The 18,626-nt window shown below is 37.7% G+C and overlaps 1 protein-coding gene across 3 annotated transcripts; it reads left to right on the top strand.

Moving 5' to 3' along the window:
- Nucleotides 1-76: 76 nt before the first annotated feature.
- LOC121872019 lies at nt 77-18,444 on the top strand. Of its 3 annotated transcripts, none has more exons than XM_042374658.1 (8): nt 77-201; nt 3,503-4,798; nt 7,117-7,319; nt 7,768-7,890; nt 11,132-11,356; nt 13,442-13,579; nt 16,587-16,724; nt 17,137-18,444. In XM_042374658.1, the coding sequence occupies exons 2-8, from the start codon at nt 3,511-3,513 to the stop codon at nt 18,283-18,285; spliced, it is 3,264 nt and encodes a 1,087-aa protein (XP_042230592.1). In that variant the 5' UTR covers nt 77-201; nt 3,503-3,510; the 3' UTR covers nt 18,286-18,444. The 3 variants fall into 3 exon arrangements, with proteins under 3 accessions (XP_042230592.1, XP_042230590.1, XP_042230591.1); XM_042374656.1 differs by lacking the exon at nt 77-201 and adding an exon at nt 1,200-1,341; XM_042374657.1 differs by lacking the exon at nt 77-201 and adding an exon at nt 1,216-1,300.
- Nucleotides 18,445-18,626: the final 182 nt, after the last annotated feature.

The following is an 18,626-nucleotide window of genomic DNA, read 5'->3' as shown; positions in this document are numbered from 1 at the left end:
CAGGATGAAGCTGGAGTACCGGAGAAACCTTGATGGTCACACTGGATGACACTCTTCCTACGTCTGCCCTGAGCCGGGGACTGAACCTGGGACACACGAAGAGATACGCTCATACCCACTGTACGTACCACTAACAGAGGAAAAGAGAGAGAGAGGCCGATCAGTGGCGAAGAGGATAAAATAAAGTAAAAAGTAAAGAAGGTGAGTTCTGCAAATGTGTATGCTACGGTTTGCCACCAATTGGCCTGTATGGATGAGCACAATTATTTCTTTTGAGGATAATAGTTTGTAGCATCGCTTACAAACTATTAGTTCCAAGGATCAGCTATCAAGACGGTCCTTGTGAGTTAGGTTGTCCGACTGTACTTACCTGTTTAACTGATAATTTATGAAGGTATCATATGATGATATTTACTAAATACACATTATAAGAAATATCAAATGGAAAGTAGAAAATCATTATATTATTAAAAGAACTCAAGCAGTAACAGCTACATCAATAATTTATTTATAAATCATAAGTTAAACAATGCAAACCCAATTAACAAACCTAGAATAGTTTTTATTACATTAGTATAAGTTTGGTTGGCTCATATCATTTGAAATATATATGATATCCCATCCAGAATGAGGTTTATATCGTTTTAAGCGACATTCCTGTAGCTTATAATCAGTGCTGCGTGGTGTACCCCGCTGACAGTGATGGTCGGTCTTCAAAAGTTAGTGTTATGATGAGTATTACTTGTAATTAAAGACGTAAAAGTGCATCTAATTGGTCAGCTTATTTTATAGCACATAAAACGCCCAAAAAGTGCCGTAAAAAATATAGAGTAGACACGTTCACTTAGCACTATTTATGAGACGATAGTATAGAATCTTTTAAGAAAAAATATATGCCTTAATTTTATCTCCTAATTAGAGTGAAGTGAATACATATGTTTTAGGTTAAATCTCTCTATAACTGAGATGGTACTTTAGACTTTTATTTTTGTGCTCCAGATTGAGGTGGTCGTCGCCCTCTTCTCGCGCCTGGTTAACAGAGACCTACCTACGTCATATCATTGATACAGAATTAGATTCTAATAATACAAGTATTTTCTTCGAAGTTAGCCTTAATAACGATGCTTTTATGTTACTTAATATGATCCAACGCTATTCCGTGACCCGAAGAGAATAATCATTTCATAAGAGATTGTGTTTTTCACGAACAACTCAAGCGTTTATACTTACTGGTGCACGTGTAGAGGAGAAGTTTAGCTGTAAGACATGGTGTGACAACCTACCCGTCACTGTGGCGGTGGTGAGTCACAGAAGGGCAAGTTTACATCTAACAAGTCCCAGGTTATTATTAGTATGGTGTTTCTATTATGGTTAAGTACAGTGTAGTGATGTATGGTTGTTTTGAGGAGGGTTCACTTTAAGTCCAGACAATCAGATTGTCTTGGGGGTCGAGTGTTTGTAACCGTGGTGGATAAAGGTAATGCAATAGGTTTAGAGGCGAGACCCCATTTTATTACCCACAATATTTTGAGAGGATACTTTATCCGTATTCTTTTAGTAAAGAACGAAAGATCAATGGAGAGGGTCACCACTTTATTTCTTAATACATTAGTTTGGTGGCGATTGGTAATTTTACATAAGTGCACATAACTCTGTTTAAAAGTAAAAAATATGTTTTTTCTAGTGTATTTATGTGTGTTTAGATTGGTTGCGACCTTCATTTCCGTCGGAAATTGGCCGTGTTTTTTTATCTTTTTTTTTTGTGGGGGCGTTTTCCGATAAAAATTATGGCTAAGCGAATACAAATTACACAAAAAAACACTAGAAAAACATAAACCTGACCTAACCTACTGTAACTGACTCACCATATGATGGAATCTCTTATTTCTTACATTATTGGCCTGATTCTCGTTCGTCGTTGGAATCTGAGATTAGTACAGGTTGCTGACTCTGATTCTCACTTAACGGGGGGTATAGGCGGGCAGCTTCAAAGAAGTGATGAAGTACAACACCCGATACTATAGTTTCTTCATTTTTTCCCCAAAATGTGCAATCAACTCCATAAAATTGAAGTGACACCCATCACAGACTTCCACGGTCGGAAATGAATTTGAATTAAGAACTATGAGACCCAAAATATAAATCAAATTTGATTGGGCCCAAATTACCGCGAATAAAACCACAAATCATTTTAATTGGTTGGCCCCCAAAAAACGCTCTTGATTGGCCGCGTGACTTGTATGTGATACCCCTCATAACACCATCTGTAAGGGAATTACTACCAGCTGCTTCAATGTGCATCTACAGAAATATTTCTTAAAGTTGACTCTGCCATCCTTGTTCATTGACTGGAGAAGAGAAGCCATGTTGGATGGCAGGAAGACCATTTCAACTGGCACTGACATCTGTAGAAAGTTGAGAATTGTCTGGGTGATCTGGAGCACAGTGAAGCAGCAACAAGGCTCATCGCTCAAAGTTATTTTCCTTTAAATAATGTTTGATGGCTGGATGAGAGTTAGGTGTTCTTTGGAAAATCAGTTGCTTGTGGTGTTTGAAAGTGCAGTGGTTAACATTTATGGGCTTGAGCATTACCGCCTGACAAGACCATGAAATGGTCTTTGTATGGCTTTAAACCCTGAGGCATACCTCTTACTGAGAGATGAATGTGCTTGATGGCAAATACAGTACTTCTAAAAGAGGCTAGTTTCATCAATGGTGAATACAAGCTGGGGGTACAGTGCTTGCCTTGGTGAATGATGGCATTCAAGATGTTGAGATAAACAGTACTTGCATACTGCTTTCTCGTCAGAGCTTAAGCTGGTTTGAAAGGTCTCTGATTTAGAATCTTTTGACTTCTGTTCTTGCAGGTGGGTGAAAATGCTTCTAGCCTTCTCTATAATTATCAGTTGGCTTAAATGACACAGAAATTAACTTCTGAGTGCATGAAGAACATTTATTTTAATTTTTTCTGTATCTCTAGTAGGGAGAGTAGCTTATAAGGTGCTATACAGGTATTTTGTACACATTTAAAACTTAAATGTTGTTTGGGTTTTGGATGCAGGTTGATGGCTGCATGACAGGGTGGGAGGGAGTTGTGATATGCCTCCTTACTGTTGGTACGACGTTGGTGCATCCTCTTACACTTTGTGACATTGAATCATAACAGCCATTTTTTTTAGCACTCTTAAAGCTGACAGAGATCTTTCTGTCGCTCTTCACAGTCTGTTTGGTTCTTAATTTCCCGGAATAATGTGACATTGTCTTCAAACATTTGTATGAAAGAGTGGATAGCTTCAGGCATGTCTTTTATGAAACAAACAGCAATGGGCCCAGTACACTGCCCTGTGGCATCCCGCTTGTCACAGGTATACAGGATGATTGTCTGGCTAGCTTTTTTTTCAATCATCTTATTAAAGGATTTTTATTAATTTGATACAATGTGTATTGTATGCCCTTAAGATTATGATGATATATTTAGGATGTTTATTATTATACTTTTCAGAAAAAAAGATGTCCTACAATAATGATGATGAAGATTGGAGCTCTAGCAGTGAATTTGACAGTGAGGATGAAGAAATGGATTATGGTTTGTATGCTCAGCTATACTTTGAACCCAACCTAGAAGCTACATATGCTAGTACAAGTAGTCAGGTTGACCATGGAATTTCACTGGAAGAAACTTTTGAAAAAAATATTAATGGAATCACTGATAGTAGTGAGACATCTTTATTGGCAAAGGAGGATAAGAATAAGCCCCAACAAGGGGATAAAACATGTATGTCAAATCACCCAAGTCAGTTCTGTTTATCTGAAGAATCAAATGCTCCTTGTAGCAAAGTTCCACAAACACAAGCACGAAAAGAGCGAGACAGATTGTCAAGTATATGCAGTGAGGGCAGTATCCCAGGGCATATACCCTTAGATGACCTTTACTGCAACATAATTACTATTGATGATGATGTAGATATTGAGGCAGATACAAGTAATAAGTTATCAATATTGGATAGAAATACAATAAGTCAAAACGATGGACATGAGTCTAGAAGGAAGTCGAAGAGGAAGAGGAATGACGAGGGTGATTCTGACGAGTGTGTGGAGGAGGAGTCAAGATGTGATAGTTTGGTGTTAGCAGAACCAAACAGTGCTGGAACAACTATATCAAAGCGAAAATTTAATTTGGTAGATGACTGTATTAATTTTGACAGTGATGTTTATGCATGTACACCACCAAGGCCAAAGGTGTATGAAATTGTAACTTTGTCATCAGATGCTCAAAGTGAATCAGATGGAGAAGTCACAGTCAGAACAAAGACATCAGAGGCAGGGTGTTCTCTGGATCAGCTTACAGAAGAAACTTTTATTAATAACCCCAAAAGGGCCAGAGTGGTGCAAAACTCAATAAATAATACAACAAAAAATTATATGAGAGCAACTGTACGCACGCATTCAGCCCTTAAGATCGATGAAGTATTACTAAGCTCAGACGATGATAGTGATTCTGATATTAGTGTGTTAGACCTGAAAAACAGCCCAAATCTCACCCTGAATATTGATACACAGTTATCCACTTTGTTACAAGACTTGGCTGAAGATGATAATGGTGTCAACGAACAACACAAGTTAACTAAAAAGAATTGCAGGTTATCATTACTTCCTCAAACCATTGATTTTTCAAGAGGTCGACTTGACACAAGAAAAAAGTCAACCTGTGACCACTGGACGCAGGAGATGGTCAACTTCTATGACTCAGATGTCTCAGAAGATTTAGAAATAAAACAAGTACATCAGCAACAAACAAGTAAGTGAACCCTCATTATTGTACAGTGTTTGTGTAAATATGTAGCATCTGAGTAAGATACTTGGTGCTAAAAATATGTAGGTGTGTGTGGTACCAAATAGGGATAATTGTCCATGTACAGGTATAGTATACAGTACTGTACAGTTGTAACATGCAACTGAAGTTTTGCTAATTATGGATAACTTTTTTTCTTTACTATGACTTAATATTTACTGTATACTATGGTAAAATTATATGAATTGCTGTTTCATTTAACATGTTAATTACTATCATAACTAAATAATACCTGAAATTAGGCAAGGTTCATTAGGTTCATAATAATGTTATGTACTGTATATGTACTATGTAGTTGATGTTATCAACATGATCTCGGTATACAAAATATTTTGATTTAGAAAAAAAATATTATCCTGTACATTACAGTACAGTATACAGTAATGAAATTACTGTATTGCTATTTCATAATTATAGTCATCCCTTGGTTATCATGCCTAATTGGGACCTCGCCGAGTGCATGATAACGAAAAACGCGATAACGAAAGTACAGAACCTATGGGATTTATTCTAATTGGTTCCAGGCACCCAAGACCCAACCCCAATTTTCCCATTTTACGACCATTTAGACCAGGGGTGTCAAACTCATGGCCCGTGGGATGGTCAGGTATTTGGCCCGCGGGATGGTCAGGTGTGGCCCGCGGGATGATGGTAAAATTTATCATCATGTGAAATTATGAAAGAAATAGATATAATCATGTTTATTTAGTAAAATGAATTTTACATACTTAAGATCAGACAAACCCAAATGAGGTATTCCTGGTAAGCCAGGTAAGGTAATGTGTGAAGCTGTAAACTTCAATCCTGCAAATATGTGATATAGCACTTGTGTTGGCCCTAAAGAGGGTAACTAAAATAAGAATTGACCCTCGAAAGGTATTGGGTTTGACACCACTGATTTAGACCCACTAAATATATAGATAATGTTATGGTAAGTATCAGAAAAACACATAGGCATGGCTAGGTTTATTACAAAGTGATGAAAAGGGTACACTCAATACTGTAGTCCACAAAACATGTAGCTATGCTTTCTTTATTTGAGTCCCCCGTCTGAGGAGTCCGTTTTCTAATTGCTTCAGGACGCCTGAGTCCTCCGTTTTCTCCCAATCTTAGAGTGCACCTGAGACTTCGTTATTCCTTAGTAATGACACAGAATTGTTGAGGCAACTTAGATATGTCTGATTACAGCAAATGTGTTATTGTCAATCAATTTGTTGGTGAAAGATTTTATCCTCAATAGATGTAGGTGAAGCAAATGGGTAAAAACACCTGGAGGCAACTGCGTGATAACGAAATTCTCGGCTTAAAAATGCGCTATAACAGCAGGTGTGCAGATTTTGATGGGGGCGTGATAATGAAAATTGCGATAACCAAGTGTGCTATAACCAAGGGATGACTGTATACCTGTTCAGGACCTTCCCTCCTCATGAAAGGAAAGATTATGGAAATGGTGTGAGGATGTATATTGCAATGAAAATGTGCAGCTAAAAGGGATGTCATAATAATGCAGGCTTGAGTGAGCTAAAATAAGAATGGGGAGGTGAATGTGCAATGTAACACTGAAAGATAAGAAATCTTGTTTAGAGCCTAGGGGGCAGATGGGCATGAGCGTATTGGTGACGTCTTGCATAGAGATAGGCTGAACTGGTTTAGGCATATGGAAAAAAATGGAGGAGACTAATTGTGAGGGAAGGAAAGCCAGGGATTGGCCAAGAGTGAACTCGTAGCAGTGGTTTTAAATTAGACAAATTTAGATTTAGGCGCGAGGTAGGTAAACATTGGTTTGAAAATAGAGTAGTGGATGAGTGGAACAAATTACCAAACATCATCATTAACTTGAATACGCTGGATAGCTTCAAACATAGGTTAGATGGATATATGAGCGGGAGGGGTTGAGTGTACCGTAAACGGGACTGCCCAGTGTAGGTCAATAGGCCTGCTGCAGCTTCCTCCAATCCTATGTTCTTAAGAGACCATACAGCATGGGGAGCTGCTATCAGGTAACTCAGGCTAACCCATTCAACCAAGGAAAATGGCTGTAGAACATTGATGATGACGCAATTGCTGAATTTTTATTGTTCTGAAGATAATTGTAATATTTGTAGTGCTCTTCAGGGATCAGATGCATCCTTATATCCTTGATGCCACTAGCATCTATAAACTACATTCACTGGTTTTCCTCAAAATTCAACTGTAATATGGCTTCTCAGCATTATTTTAAATTTTACATATTCTTCAGTTAAATTTATTCAATTTTCTTTCAGATGCAAAGTCTTCCTGGGGTATTATCTCATCAGATTATCTGATCAAACATAGTAGGAGGTACTATGATGCTCAAGTTAGATGTACTCGGTGTAAACAATATGGGCATATGGTTAAGGAATGCCCCAGAGTTCCTCATTGTCACCTTTGTTCTGGGACAGACCATATCTATCGACATCAATGCCCCGACAACTGTTGTTTTAGAGTAAGTAATTTAAGTGTATTATACAGCATTTTATTTTTCTTATTAGCTAGAGATGTAACAAGTACAGTTTTCTTAGAAGTCATTAAAAAAAAATTTGTTAATTTCTATTTAACTTTTTAATTGTTATCTTTAATCTATCCCACATTCATGTGGAGTAGCTAAGGAGCACAGAAACCTTAATGAATGTGAGAAATAAAAGATTGGTGCAAGACTAATGATAGAAACCAACAGGAAAGGACTAGAATAACAAGTTGAAACATCCAATAACTCATATTTTCAACTTTTATGACATTATACAAAGTGAAAATGGTTAAAAATTTATTCTACGGTCGAGATGTTTAAAAGTGTAATATTTTGTCATATTCTCAGTTCCTGTGTATTATTATTATTTTTCATTTTATATCCATTTGTTTGGAAGATAATACAGTATTAATTTGTTTTTTTACAGTGTGGTGGAAATCCTCATATGTTTTGTCCTGACACAGCCAATTCATTGACATGCAGTTTGTGTGGATATAAAGGCCATCGGAAGGAGCTCTGTCCTGATCTGTGGAGAAGATTTCACAACACAGTAAGATAGTTTAGTTTGGTCCCGTAGATTGTTATGGAAGTGAGGAATTGGTTTATGTTTTAAGTTAAGGCCAAAAGTTTTGGTTACAGAAGTGTAGGATAATTATTAATGAACTTAGTGATTTTTATTTTTATTTTTTTAGCATAGGAGCTGGATTTAACACCAACGCTTCCCGTACCTGTGATGATACTCACTATGCACGATTAAACTACACTTCTACAGCCTGTAATTAAAAATGGACCAGAAGAGAAAACAGGTGCGAGAGATTACAGTATAGTCTGGGTTTACGCAGATATTTTATACGCGATTGGCCATTTATGCGGCACCTGTCCAGACACGACAATTATTAGTTACGCGCTACATTCCTTAATTTACGCGGCAAGCGGCGGGCAAAGTGCTGGGCGCTGACGTTAGACTCGTGCCGATGACGTCGCGGACTGTGATTGGGCCACGTATCCTTACCACCCACGCACCCCCTCCGCCGCGCTCTGTGATTGGTCTATTTAACCTTGCGTGCCCCTGCCACCAGGCTGATGACCTTGGCCGCGCCAGTCTCATTGTCCCCGCGTATACTCACTTGTGCCCAGGAACCTGTTTTGTTTTTTGTTTTGACACAATGGCTACCGCTGGACCCCCACCACCCCTGAGAAACCTTGAACTACCTGGCCCAAGCCGCCCCAAGCCCAAGAAAGTGCGATGCGCCTTAAGCTATGAGGTTAAGTACATGGTCGGTCAGGAGTTAGAAAAAGGCACGAGGCAGATGGATCTGGCCAGACAATATGGAGTGAATGAATCGAGCCAGCCCAAGTTAGTGATAGTGAGGATATGGACTTTGAGGGGTTTGACAAGGAGGCCCTGCTAGCCTCTGTGGTGGATAGAGATACAGGTGAGGGTCAATAATTTGCCCTCTGCCTCGGAACCGACCCCCCATCCCTGTGTGCCCAGCCATCTCTTCTACTAATGTAAGTGTTAAAAAACCTAATATTATTGCTATTTCTCTTAAATTTTAATTGTGTGCATACCATCATAAAATTAAGATGTTATTTTTACTACAACGTACGTATTGTGTCGGCGATAGCCCAAAAAAGGGTAGTCTGGCGGTCGGCCCAGTCTCTATTTTAATTAATCCCATATGTTCTGTTATTTTATTTACGCGTTTCGCTTTATACGCGGACCTCCATGGGTTTAATTAGGTGCGTAAACTCATACTATACTGTAGTTGAAATATGTATAACAATAGTCTGTTTACTCAAATCTTGTAACCGAGGCCTAGGATCAGTTTGTAATGCGGCAGCTGATTGGCTGGTGGATGGGCATTCGAAGAATCACTACAGTTCTTCAGTAGTTAATCTATAGTACTGTATTTATATTCTGATATTTTAAGGGATAATTCCTTTTCTGTGTTGATCTTTCACAATTTTTGCACATGGGGAAGCATAAATTAACAAGTGAAATGCTCTAGTATGATAAATATCTTAATGAGAACAAGGAAAAAGTACACAGCTTCAGCAACATCCTCCACCCCTGTGCGTAACATCACGTGGCAAGGAGTTTGTGTCCCAGAATTTGTTCAGCGTGTTCGTGTTTTCTTTATGATATTTTTACAGTATTACTTTAGGTTATTCGTTAGTTTTTTATAAAATCTACCATAATGTGAATCATCACAGCACAGGATGTACTTTGTAGTAATAAATGTACTGTGTTAAAATTTTATTAAAGTTAATTTATTCAATAATAATACCCTTAGAAATTAACATTAATTATGGACCATTATAAAAGCATATTCCACCATTATTTAACTGTACACCTTTCATGGTACTGAGTACCATTGTTAGGGGAGGCAGCATGCCAGCGGGGTGAGGGTCCCTGGCACTTTGGTAGTACTGTATGTACACTAAGTCACTAACTTCTATATACAGTCTCTCCTCGACTTATGACAACCCGGACATACGACGGCCATGGTCGTATAAAATATTTTTACATTACGTATTTTCGAGTCCCGACGTTAGTGATCGAGCTCTGTACTGACAAAATTTTTGTTTGTAATTCCTTTTAAAATGGCTGAGAAGAAAAAGAGACACCCATTTTAGAATTTCTATGTATTATTATCGCCTTTTCGACTTACGACCTGTTCGTCAGGACGGAACCCCGTCGTAAGTCGAGGAGAGACTGTACAGTACTGTAATTTCTCCGTTAGCCGTAATCCCTCAAACCTGGAACTCTCCGATAGGCGGAATTTAAATTTTCTCAGAAAATAGTTCCCAAAGTCGTAATTTTCTGGAAAATTCTAGAAAATTACGTCTTTGGGAATCATTTTCCGAGGGGCACATTTGTGGAAAATTCTGAATACAATTTCCCGATACCCGGAAAATAAAAAAAATCCGGGGATGAGGAAGTTTTCTCCAGGTTTAAGAGATGAAAATCAAGTGCATTTTCCTGAAATTCCTAGAAAATCTTTCTGGTACCACCTGGGAAATTCCAGGGATGGGGGATATTTTCTGGGTTCGAGAGATGATGCAATGCGCAATTTCTGGAATATTTTTCTGTTACCCGGAAAATTTCAGAGATGAGGGATTTTTCCTGGCTTTGAGGGAGTCATCTCGTTACCCGGAAATCTCTCATTACCGGACGTACTCTGCACCAGTTGTTTTGGCTAACGGAGATTCCACACTATTTTTATGCGTCTGTTATTACCATTTATATGCCAGCAGTTTTAAGTTTTGATGTTACAGTATACAGTTAAAGCTACTTTTAGGAGTGGTAAGTCTGGCAGGAACTCGGTTTCAGAGTTGGTAACATTTACATAATGTCAGCTGTTGTGGTGGTGGTCACAGCCAACACTTGTTGGTGAGTCTGGTATCTGGTATCTTGCTACAAAAATTTGTCTCAGATTATACCTTGTATTTCTTGAAAGCTTGCTTGGGTTGAATTATTCATGAAGCATATGAAAAACTCAGGCTTTTTACTAAAAAAAATCAGGGGATGAATTATACATGAGTACAGTATACAGTATAAGGTGTATGATCCTACTGGCACATGCTTGAAGAGTGTGATAAAGAAACTAATAACTGTTTAGAAAGTTTTCAGTGAATAATTTTAGTTACACACTAATCTTGAGCACTGAAAGTCTTGGTAAGGAAATGTTTATGGTAGATAGTTTGTTTCAACTGGTCTAGAAACTGTAGTACTATTGTTTGAAATATTAATTTTACTTTTTTAATTGTTATTTACTATTTTTCAGATTTCAGGGGAAGTGCCAGAACCTCCACCTAGAACCAAAACCCGGCCTACAAGGGATAGATTTTGTTACAATTGTGGCAAGAGGGGACATTACGGCCATAACTGTCCAAAATCCTTTCAGAACCATTTCTACCTGAAAGTTCCCCAGTCTGTCATCAGCTACTCCTCTCCCACCAGTCTTAAGGATGGATCGTCGGTTGTTAGTAGTGAAGGACCACAGATCATGGTAAGATAACAAAACTTGGGGGATTGATCCTGAAATCCGTCTCCTCACCACCTTCCCTTTGCTCTTATTTTTTCCCACTAGCATTTCGTGTTTTACCTTTCCTTGCTTTCATCTGTCTGTCCAATAAAGAATTTTCACCTAGGTAAACAGTTTCCAGCCTTTATTCTCTCATGCTTCTCCTATGTGTTTGTGGTTTTACGTGTTCTTGCATAAAACTTGTAGGATATGATTATCTTCCAGTCATTATATACATGTATATGTGACTGTATTTTATAAATATCATCTCTGAAATTGCTTTTTCTAGCAGGCTAAACATTAAATGTTTATTTCTGGATAGATACGGTAATGGTTAGTAACCACTGGGTATAAAACTTTTACTAGTATCAGTGATTTAGTGTCACTTCAACCAGTGTTATTTTTGCATACAGTATTCTCTTATTTGGGTAGTTCTAGCAGTATGGAGTAAATTCTTAAAGATTGATTCCTGTTAAGTATTGTACACGTGAAGTTTAGGTTAGGTTATATTTGAAAGTATTGAATTGTTTGGAAAACAAAGTGTTTTAAGAATATTTTGTACCCATTCTTCTTCTAATTTGGGAAGGATTAGGATGGAAGTGGTAGATATTACAGAAGGGAATGAAAAGTGATGACAGAATAGCCTCATAGGGCTCTACCCCTGGGTTTGGACTCCCGTGCTGTCAAGCAGCAGCACCAGCCTGTAAATGCTCACCCAGTGCCCTATGCACAGGCAGCACACCAACTGAGAAAATGCATCTGAGACCAAGGGGAATTCATGTTTGGAGCAAGTGTTACTGCTGAATACCATTCCTATCAGCAATCCACTGAGTGAAACAGCTAGCAAGGCAGGGTTGCAACTTTATGACTTAATAACAAAATTACTCATCTACCTATTCAGTATACCCACTTATTTTAGAGGGCTAAGGTTGCATCAGGTAAAACAGACAATTTCTCTGGATTTCTGAAATTTAATCTCATTCACATATGTCGGGGGTCCTGGAAACCTTGGTTGCAAAACCATTGTCATCATTTCTGGCCACTATTCAAAGCTTGCATAGGTTAAAACATGATACCTCATGGTACCTCTCCAGGCCTGGCTTGTCAGGTTTTTATCCGAAATGTCATTTCTGACAACCTCTCCCAAGTCATTCTTGGCCTACCCCTGCCTCTCCTCTCCACCACATTTAGACTCATGCACCTCTTGACCCAATTGATCTCATCTATTCGCTCCTCATACCCAAACTATCTCAGCCTTCCTATATGCAAACTTTGGCAGTACTCTCAATACCCAACTACCCTCATAGCTCTGAATAGGTTTCTTGTCTTTCAGTGTCATTGCACATGCACTCACCAGTTTCATTTCAGCTTGCTCAACCCTGAGTATGTCATTCTCTTTAACTGCATATGTTTCATTGCCATACATCATCAGACTTCTCATGCCAGTTGCATACAGCTTTCCTTTCTCATGGATGGAAGATACTTTTGCCTTCAATAAAGGCAGCAGCTACTTAAAATTCCTCAAGTCACTTCTGACTTGCAACTGAGCTGGCTTCAGCACCCCCTCCAACACTGATTATGTCACCCAGGTAACAAAATTCAGTGGCACAGTCCAGGGACATATCCCCAATGTTGAATTCCTCCAGCCTTGTTAAGTTCACATCTGCACACACAAGACATAAAATCAGCCATTTACAAACTGCACCTCTTATATACCCACCTTTCACAGTCACTGCACATTACTGAGTTGCTGCCAACACCATTTTTACAAATAGTATATGAGCATTTTCCACTTTCCACCAAGGGTCACTTACATATACCAATAACCAATATTTTTTTTTTTTTTGCCACATTTGCTCTCAGGATCTTTGACTCAATTCCTTATTTCCTTTTCTTAAAATTTTGTGCTGATTTGTTACCTATATCTCAGTTGTCTGATGTATGCTTGGTTAAAAGATGGGATTTCAGGATCAATCCCATTATGTTCTTTCCAATTAAGTTTCTTAAGTTTTGAAGAAAAAAAAAGCATTAAGTTATAAATCACCTTAATTCAATTTCATTTCACCACAGGAATACGATATAATCAAGTTTCCAATCAAAGACAAAGAAGATGAAAGACTATTAGAACAGGGAGGTGTGATCACTAAAGAAATGGATAGTCACTCTGGTGTAAATGTACACATTGACTCTCAGGCACACTGTGCTAAGGTAAGTATGTAATTTATTGTAAGGAAGAGGGAGGAGTTGCATGGGTTGATTATGGCAAGACTTTTTTTTTCTATACAGGGAATAGCCCACCTGGGCACAGGTCATCGACCCACAACGAGACCTAGGGGGCAAAAAAATAAAGAGCAAAAATAAATTAAAAATGGAATAGAAAGAGATTAGTGTACAGTTGTACCCCACTTAACGCGGTCAATTGAACCCAGAGGGTCCCGCGTTAAGTGAAATCCGCGTTAAGTGAACAACAGAACATATGGGATTAATTCCAATAGAAACCGGCCCGACCCCCAAACTCCACTTTTTGAAGGCACATACCTATGTTGTAGTAAAAATAACATCTTAATTTTATGATGGTACATGCACACAATTAATACTTAAGAGAAATAGAGAAATACAGTCGCCAAGTTAATGTCCATTCAAATAATGGACTCAACTCCCTCCCCTCTCACACTACACTGCCGGCTCTTCCCTCTCAGAGAAATTTTTGGGGGAAAACCACTAAATTTTAATAAATAATACCTCAAACTAAAGTTAGGATAATACAATTGACATTGCTGGATTCCTTGTAAGACCAGGAATATTTTGAATATAAATGTCATATATTTTGCACAAAAGATAACATAGTTACCTAGAGAAAAATTTTTATCTAAAATTTGTATGTTTAATGCAAAATATATGATGTTTATATTCAAAATGATCACCAAATTATAAGAATTCCAGCAATGTAAATTATATTCTGACCGGGTAATTTGTATGAATTTTATGAGCTAAAACAAATATCTTCAGTTAATAAAAAAAAAAATAATCTTCACGACACTATCTGTCAATCAAAGTACCCCACCTTGCCTCCCCCCCTCTTCCAACCGCGCGGTCAGTCCCAACCCTCCCCCCCACCCCCCACCAATCCTCCCTTCCAGAGTTTTTAACATTTAGTATTAAATAATACCTCAGATTAAAGTTAGGATAATATAATTGACATTGCTGGATTCCTTGTAAGACCAGGAATATTTTGAATATAAATGTCATATATTTTGCACAAAAGATAACATAGTTAATTTGAGAAAATTTTTTATCTAAAATTTGTATGTCTAATGCAAAAATATGATGTTTATATTCAAAATGATCATCAAATTATAAGAATTCCAGCAATGTAAATTATATTCAGACCGGGTAATTTGTATGAATTTTATGAGCTAAAACAAATATCTTCAGTTAATAAAAAAAAATAATAATTCTTCACAGGGTAACAGATGGTCGGTCGGTCCCTCCCTCCCCCCCACCCCCCACCAACCGTCCCAAGGAGATGTGTGGGATAACCACTAAATTTTAATAAATAATACCTCAAACTAAAGTTAGGATAATATAATTGACATTGCTGGATTCCTTGTAAGACCAGGAATATTTTGTATATAAATGTCATATATTTTGCACAAAAGATAACATAGTTACTCTGAGAAAAAATTTTATCTAAAATTTGTATGTCTAATGCAAAATATATGGTGTTTATATTCAAAATGATCACCAAATTATAAGAATTCCAGCAATGTAAATTATATTCTGGCCGGGTAATTTGTATGAATTTTATGAGCTAAAACAGGCAGGGTGGCGGGTGGGGCAAATCTAAAAATAGCGTCTCGAGCCGGACACTCACCGCGTATATGTGGAAAAAATCCGTGTTAAGTGAAAGTTCAGCTTTGGCGAGGCACCGCGTATATGATAAAACACGTTAAGTGAAACCGCGTTAGGCGGGGTAATACTGTATAATAATCTACACCGCGAAGATGCCGGAAAACCGGCTTTTTGAAGTGAGACAGATTGTATGAATATGGAAACAGAGAAGAAGGCAGAGCGTTCCACAGGAGGATGTACTATAACAAGGTTATTCTAGTGTGACCGACATCCACAGAGTAACGGTGGGTACCGTGGGCATGACGAGTGATATGAGCCTGCGGCCTTGCCGGCGGTACACAGGATGCCAAATCCACCGAAGATTGCCTGTTAAAGTACCCGTAAAAGAGAGAGTGAAGCAACATTGCGGCGAAGAGAAAGGGAAGAAAGATTATCAACTAGAGGAGAGTCAATAAGATGAAATGCCTATGATTCCACCCTATCTAACAGTTGGACAGAAGAAGATCCACCCCAGATATGAGAGCAGTACTCCAAGTTAGGACGAATGAATCCTTTATAAACTTGAAGCAACTGTTCAGGAGTGAAGTAGCTACGGTATCTGTACAGCATTCCCAGCTTTTGGGAGGCGGCTTTAGCAATGTTGTGGATGTGTGGCTTCCATTAAATATTAGAGGAAATGGTGAGGCCCAGCATATCTATTTTAGAATTATGCAGATGAAAAGCAAGAATGATATCATGAGATATTATTATTGTAAAAGTACTTAAAAATCCAGAAAATATTAATATACAGAACATTATACTGTGCAGTAAATCCTTGATTTCATGGGTATTAAGTTTGTAGGAACTAAAGTTCTATACCGTACTACTCCCTCCATACATCTCTTATTTCACTATACCCAGCCTCAAGCTTAGCTGCCTTGGCAACAAATCACATGTTTAGACATTTGTTGCCAAGTGAATACAGTATAGCAATTTAAGGCAGTGTTGTAGTGTTATTTTGAGAAATTATTGTTAACTGACTAAAATTAGCACTCGGCCTTATTGAAAACAGCTTGAATTATTTTTATAAGTTGGTATTAGAATATTTTTTTAGGTCCAGCATAGTCAAGTGGTTATGATAATTTTTGAACCAATAGTTTTGTTTTTGCCACATTTCCTCTCAGGATCTGACTCAATTCCTTCCTTCCATTTCTTAAAATTTTCTGCTGATTTGTTACCTACATCTTAGTCGTCTGATCTATGCTTGGTTATATAATGGGATTTCAGGGTCAATCCTTTCATATTCTTTCCAATTGAGTTAATTAAGTTTTGAAAAAAAACCCGTTATAAATCACCTTAAAAATTCATTTTCATTTCACCACAGAAGGAACCTGCAGTCACGATTCCAATCAAAGCCAAAGAAATTGGAAGGCTATTAGGACAGCGAGGTGTGATCATGAAAGAAATAATGAGGCGCTCGGGTGCATATCTGCACATTGACTGTCTGCTGCCCAATAAAAAGGTAATTTATTGTAAGGAAGAGGGAGGAGTTACATGGGTTGATTATGGCAAGACTTCATATATGAAAAGCAAGAATGATATCAAAAGACATTAATGTTGTAAAAGTTCTTAAACGTCCAGAAAATATTAACTTACAGAACATTTTACTGTGCAGTAAATCCGTGATTTCATGGATATTGGGTCTGTAGGAATCTGTATACCATACTACTTCCTCCATACATAATCTTATTTCACTAGGCCATATTGAAAACAGCTTGAATTATTTATCTGAAGTTGGTATTGAAATATTTTTAAGGTCCAGTATAGTCAAGAGGTTATGGTGTAAACTGAACTGTATCTTAACTTAGTTTTAAATATCCTTCAGGTCTGACTGAGCTAGAGATTCTGATGCTTAATGCCACTATTTTTTTCAGGTCTTTATATATGGAAGTAGTGAAGCATGCTGTGCTGCTCAGGAAATGGTTGAAGTTTTATTGGGTCAGAAGCCTTTTGCAGGATTAGAGGATTTTATTAGCTTTGTGTCCAAGAACCAGAGCTCTGCTATACCTCTGACTGGAGGTTATGTTCAAAGTCTTAAGCAAGCAAGGAAGGAAAAGAGGCAAATTAAGAAAACAACTTATTCCCCATTACAATTCAATTATCTTCTACAGATTTGTGGAAGTAAGAGCAAATTTTTAAAAACGTTAAGGCAAAACCTTAGCAGCTTAAAAAATGTCAATCCAGATATAGGTCACTCACTTATCAAGCTTAAGGAAATCCAGACAGCACTGAAACAAAAGCATGTAATACCTTATGAGAACTCCATAAAAGAAATGATGAGGCAAGTTTCTTGTGTTGTCGTTGGTGCTGAGAAATATACTTATGGTCAACTTAGGAATCTGATGATGAAGATTCAGAAAAGTAAAAACAATTGCATTTCAGAAGATATGTGTTCGAAAATTGCATTTAAACTGGGTAACATTTATTCACCTCATCTGGGACAGCTTGACGAACTCATAGAGTTTGGAACTCGGTTTGAACAATCACGTCTTGATAAAAGTAAAAATGAAGGGAATAAAACTAAGAAAGTTAAAAAACTGAAAGCCAAGATACTTAAAGATGGAGAGACAATTCAAACCAATCAAGGAAATGTTAAGAAAAAGAAAACCAGTAAAAAAGTCAAAGTGACCACAGGTAAAAAGGTCAAAGTAACCACAGGTAAAAATGACAAATTTAAGAAACGAAGGCTGAGGAAGAAAGAACGAAAAGGAAAAGGTAATATTCTGGAAGAAAACTGGACAATGGAGAATGAAGGTGGAACTGGGACAACAAATAAAAATGACCAAAAAAGTATAGAAAGTAAGGGAAAGGCAAATCAGAAAGTGAAACCACCTACAAAGGGTGATGCAAAGAAAAAGGGAAATAGAAAACAGAAGAAGAAAATAATATGCTGGAAGTGTGAACAAGTCAAGTACATTCGGAACGGGTGCAAGTGTAAAAAACTCCAGGGCCATGTTAAAGGTACTAAACAAACAGCGCAAAATGACAATCCTAATACGAATGTGATGTTTGGAGATCAGTAACCCAAATTTTGCTTATTCTATTTGACCCTTTAGTTCCCAGATACTCAGAAATGCTTAAAGGAATAAGGGAATTATGCCCAGTTGTATGTGTACACTGTACAGAGTGTAATGTTATACAATATACAGTATCCTGTTGTGACAATAAAGTTTATATCGGCATATGATGTGTCTGGATATTTGCTCACTGTCCTTCATTATTTATAAACCTTTAAAGAGAAGTTGGTTATTTTGTGGTTGAATCTTCTTTGGAACTGGTGGAGATGGTAGGTTGTCACTCGGCAGGTAGACCAAAAGCGTGTATGACAGTTTCTCACTTGGCAGGCCAGTGACAGATATGGTAG

Source organism: Homarus americanus, unplaced genomic scaffold (genome assembly GCF_018991925.1).
Source record: "Homarus americanus isolate GMGI-L3 unplaced genomic scaffold, GMGI_Hamer_2.0 scaffold51476, whole genome shotgun sequence".
NCBI lineage: Eukaryota > Metazoa > Arthropoda > Malacostraca > Decapoda > Nephropidae > Homarus > Homarus americanus.
This window is presented reverse-complemented; position numbering and strand designations above follow the sequence as displayed.

Excerpts from the sequence above, each read along its gene's own strand:
- LOC121872019 (XM_042374658.1), top strand. The coding sequence starts at position 3,511 with ATGTCCTACAATAATGATGATGAAGATTGGAGCTCTAGCAGTGAATTT. Across the intron at positions 4,799-7,116 it reads AGTACATCAGCAACAAACAA|ATGCAAAGTCTTCCTGGGGT; the intron begins GTAAGTGAACCC and ends ATTTTCTTTCAG. Across the intron at positions 13,580-16,586 it reads CTCAGGCACACTGTGCTAAG|AAGGAACCTGCAGTCACGAT; the intron begins GTAAGTATGTAA and ends ATTTCACCACAG.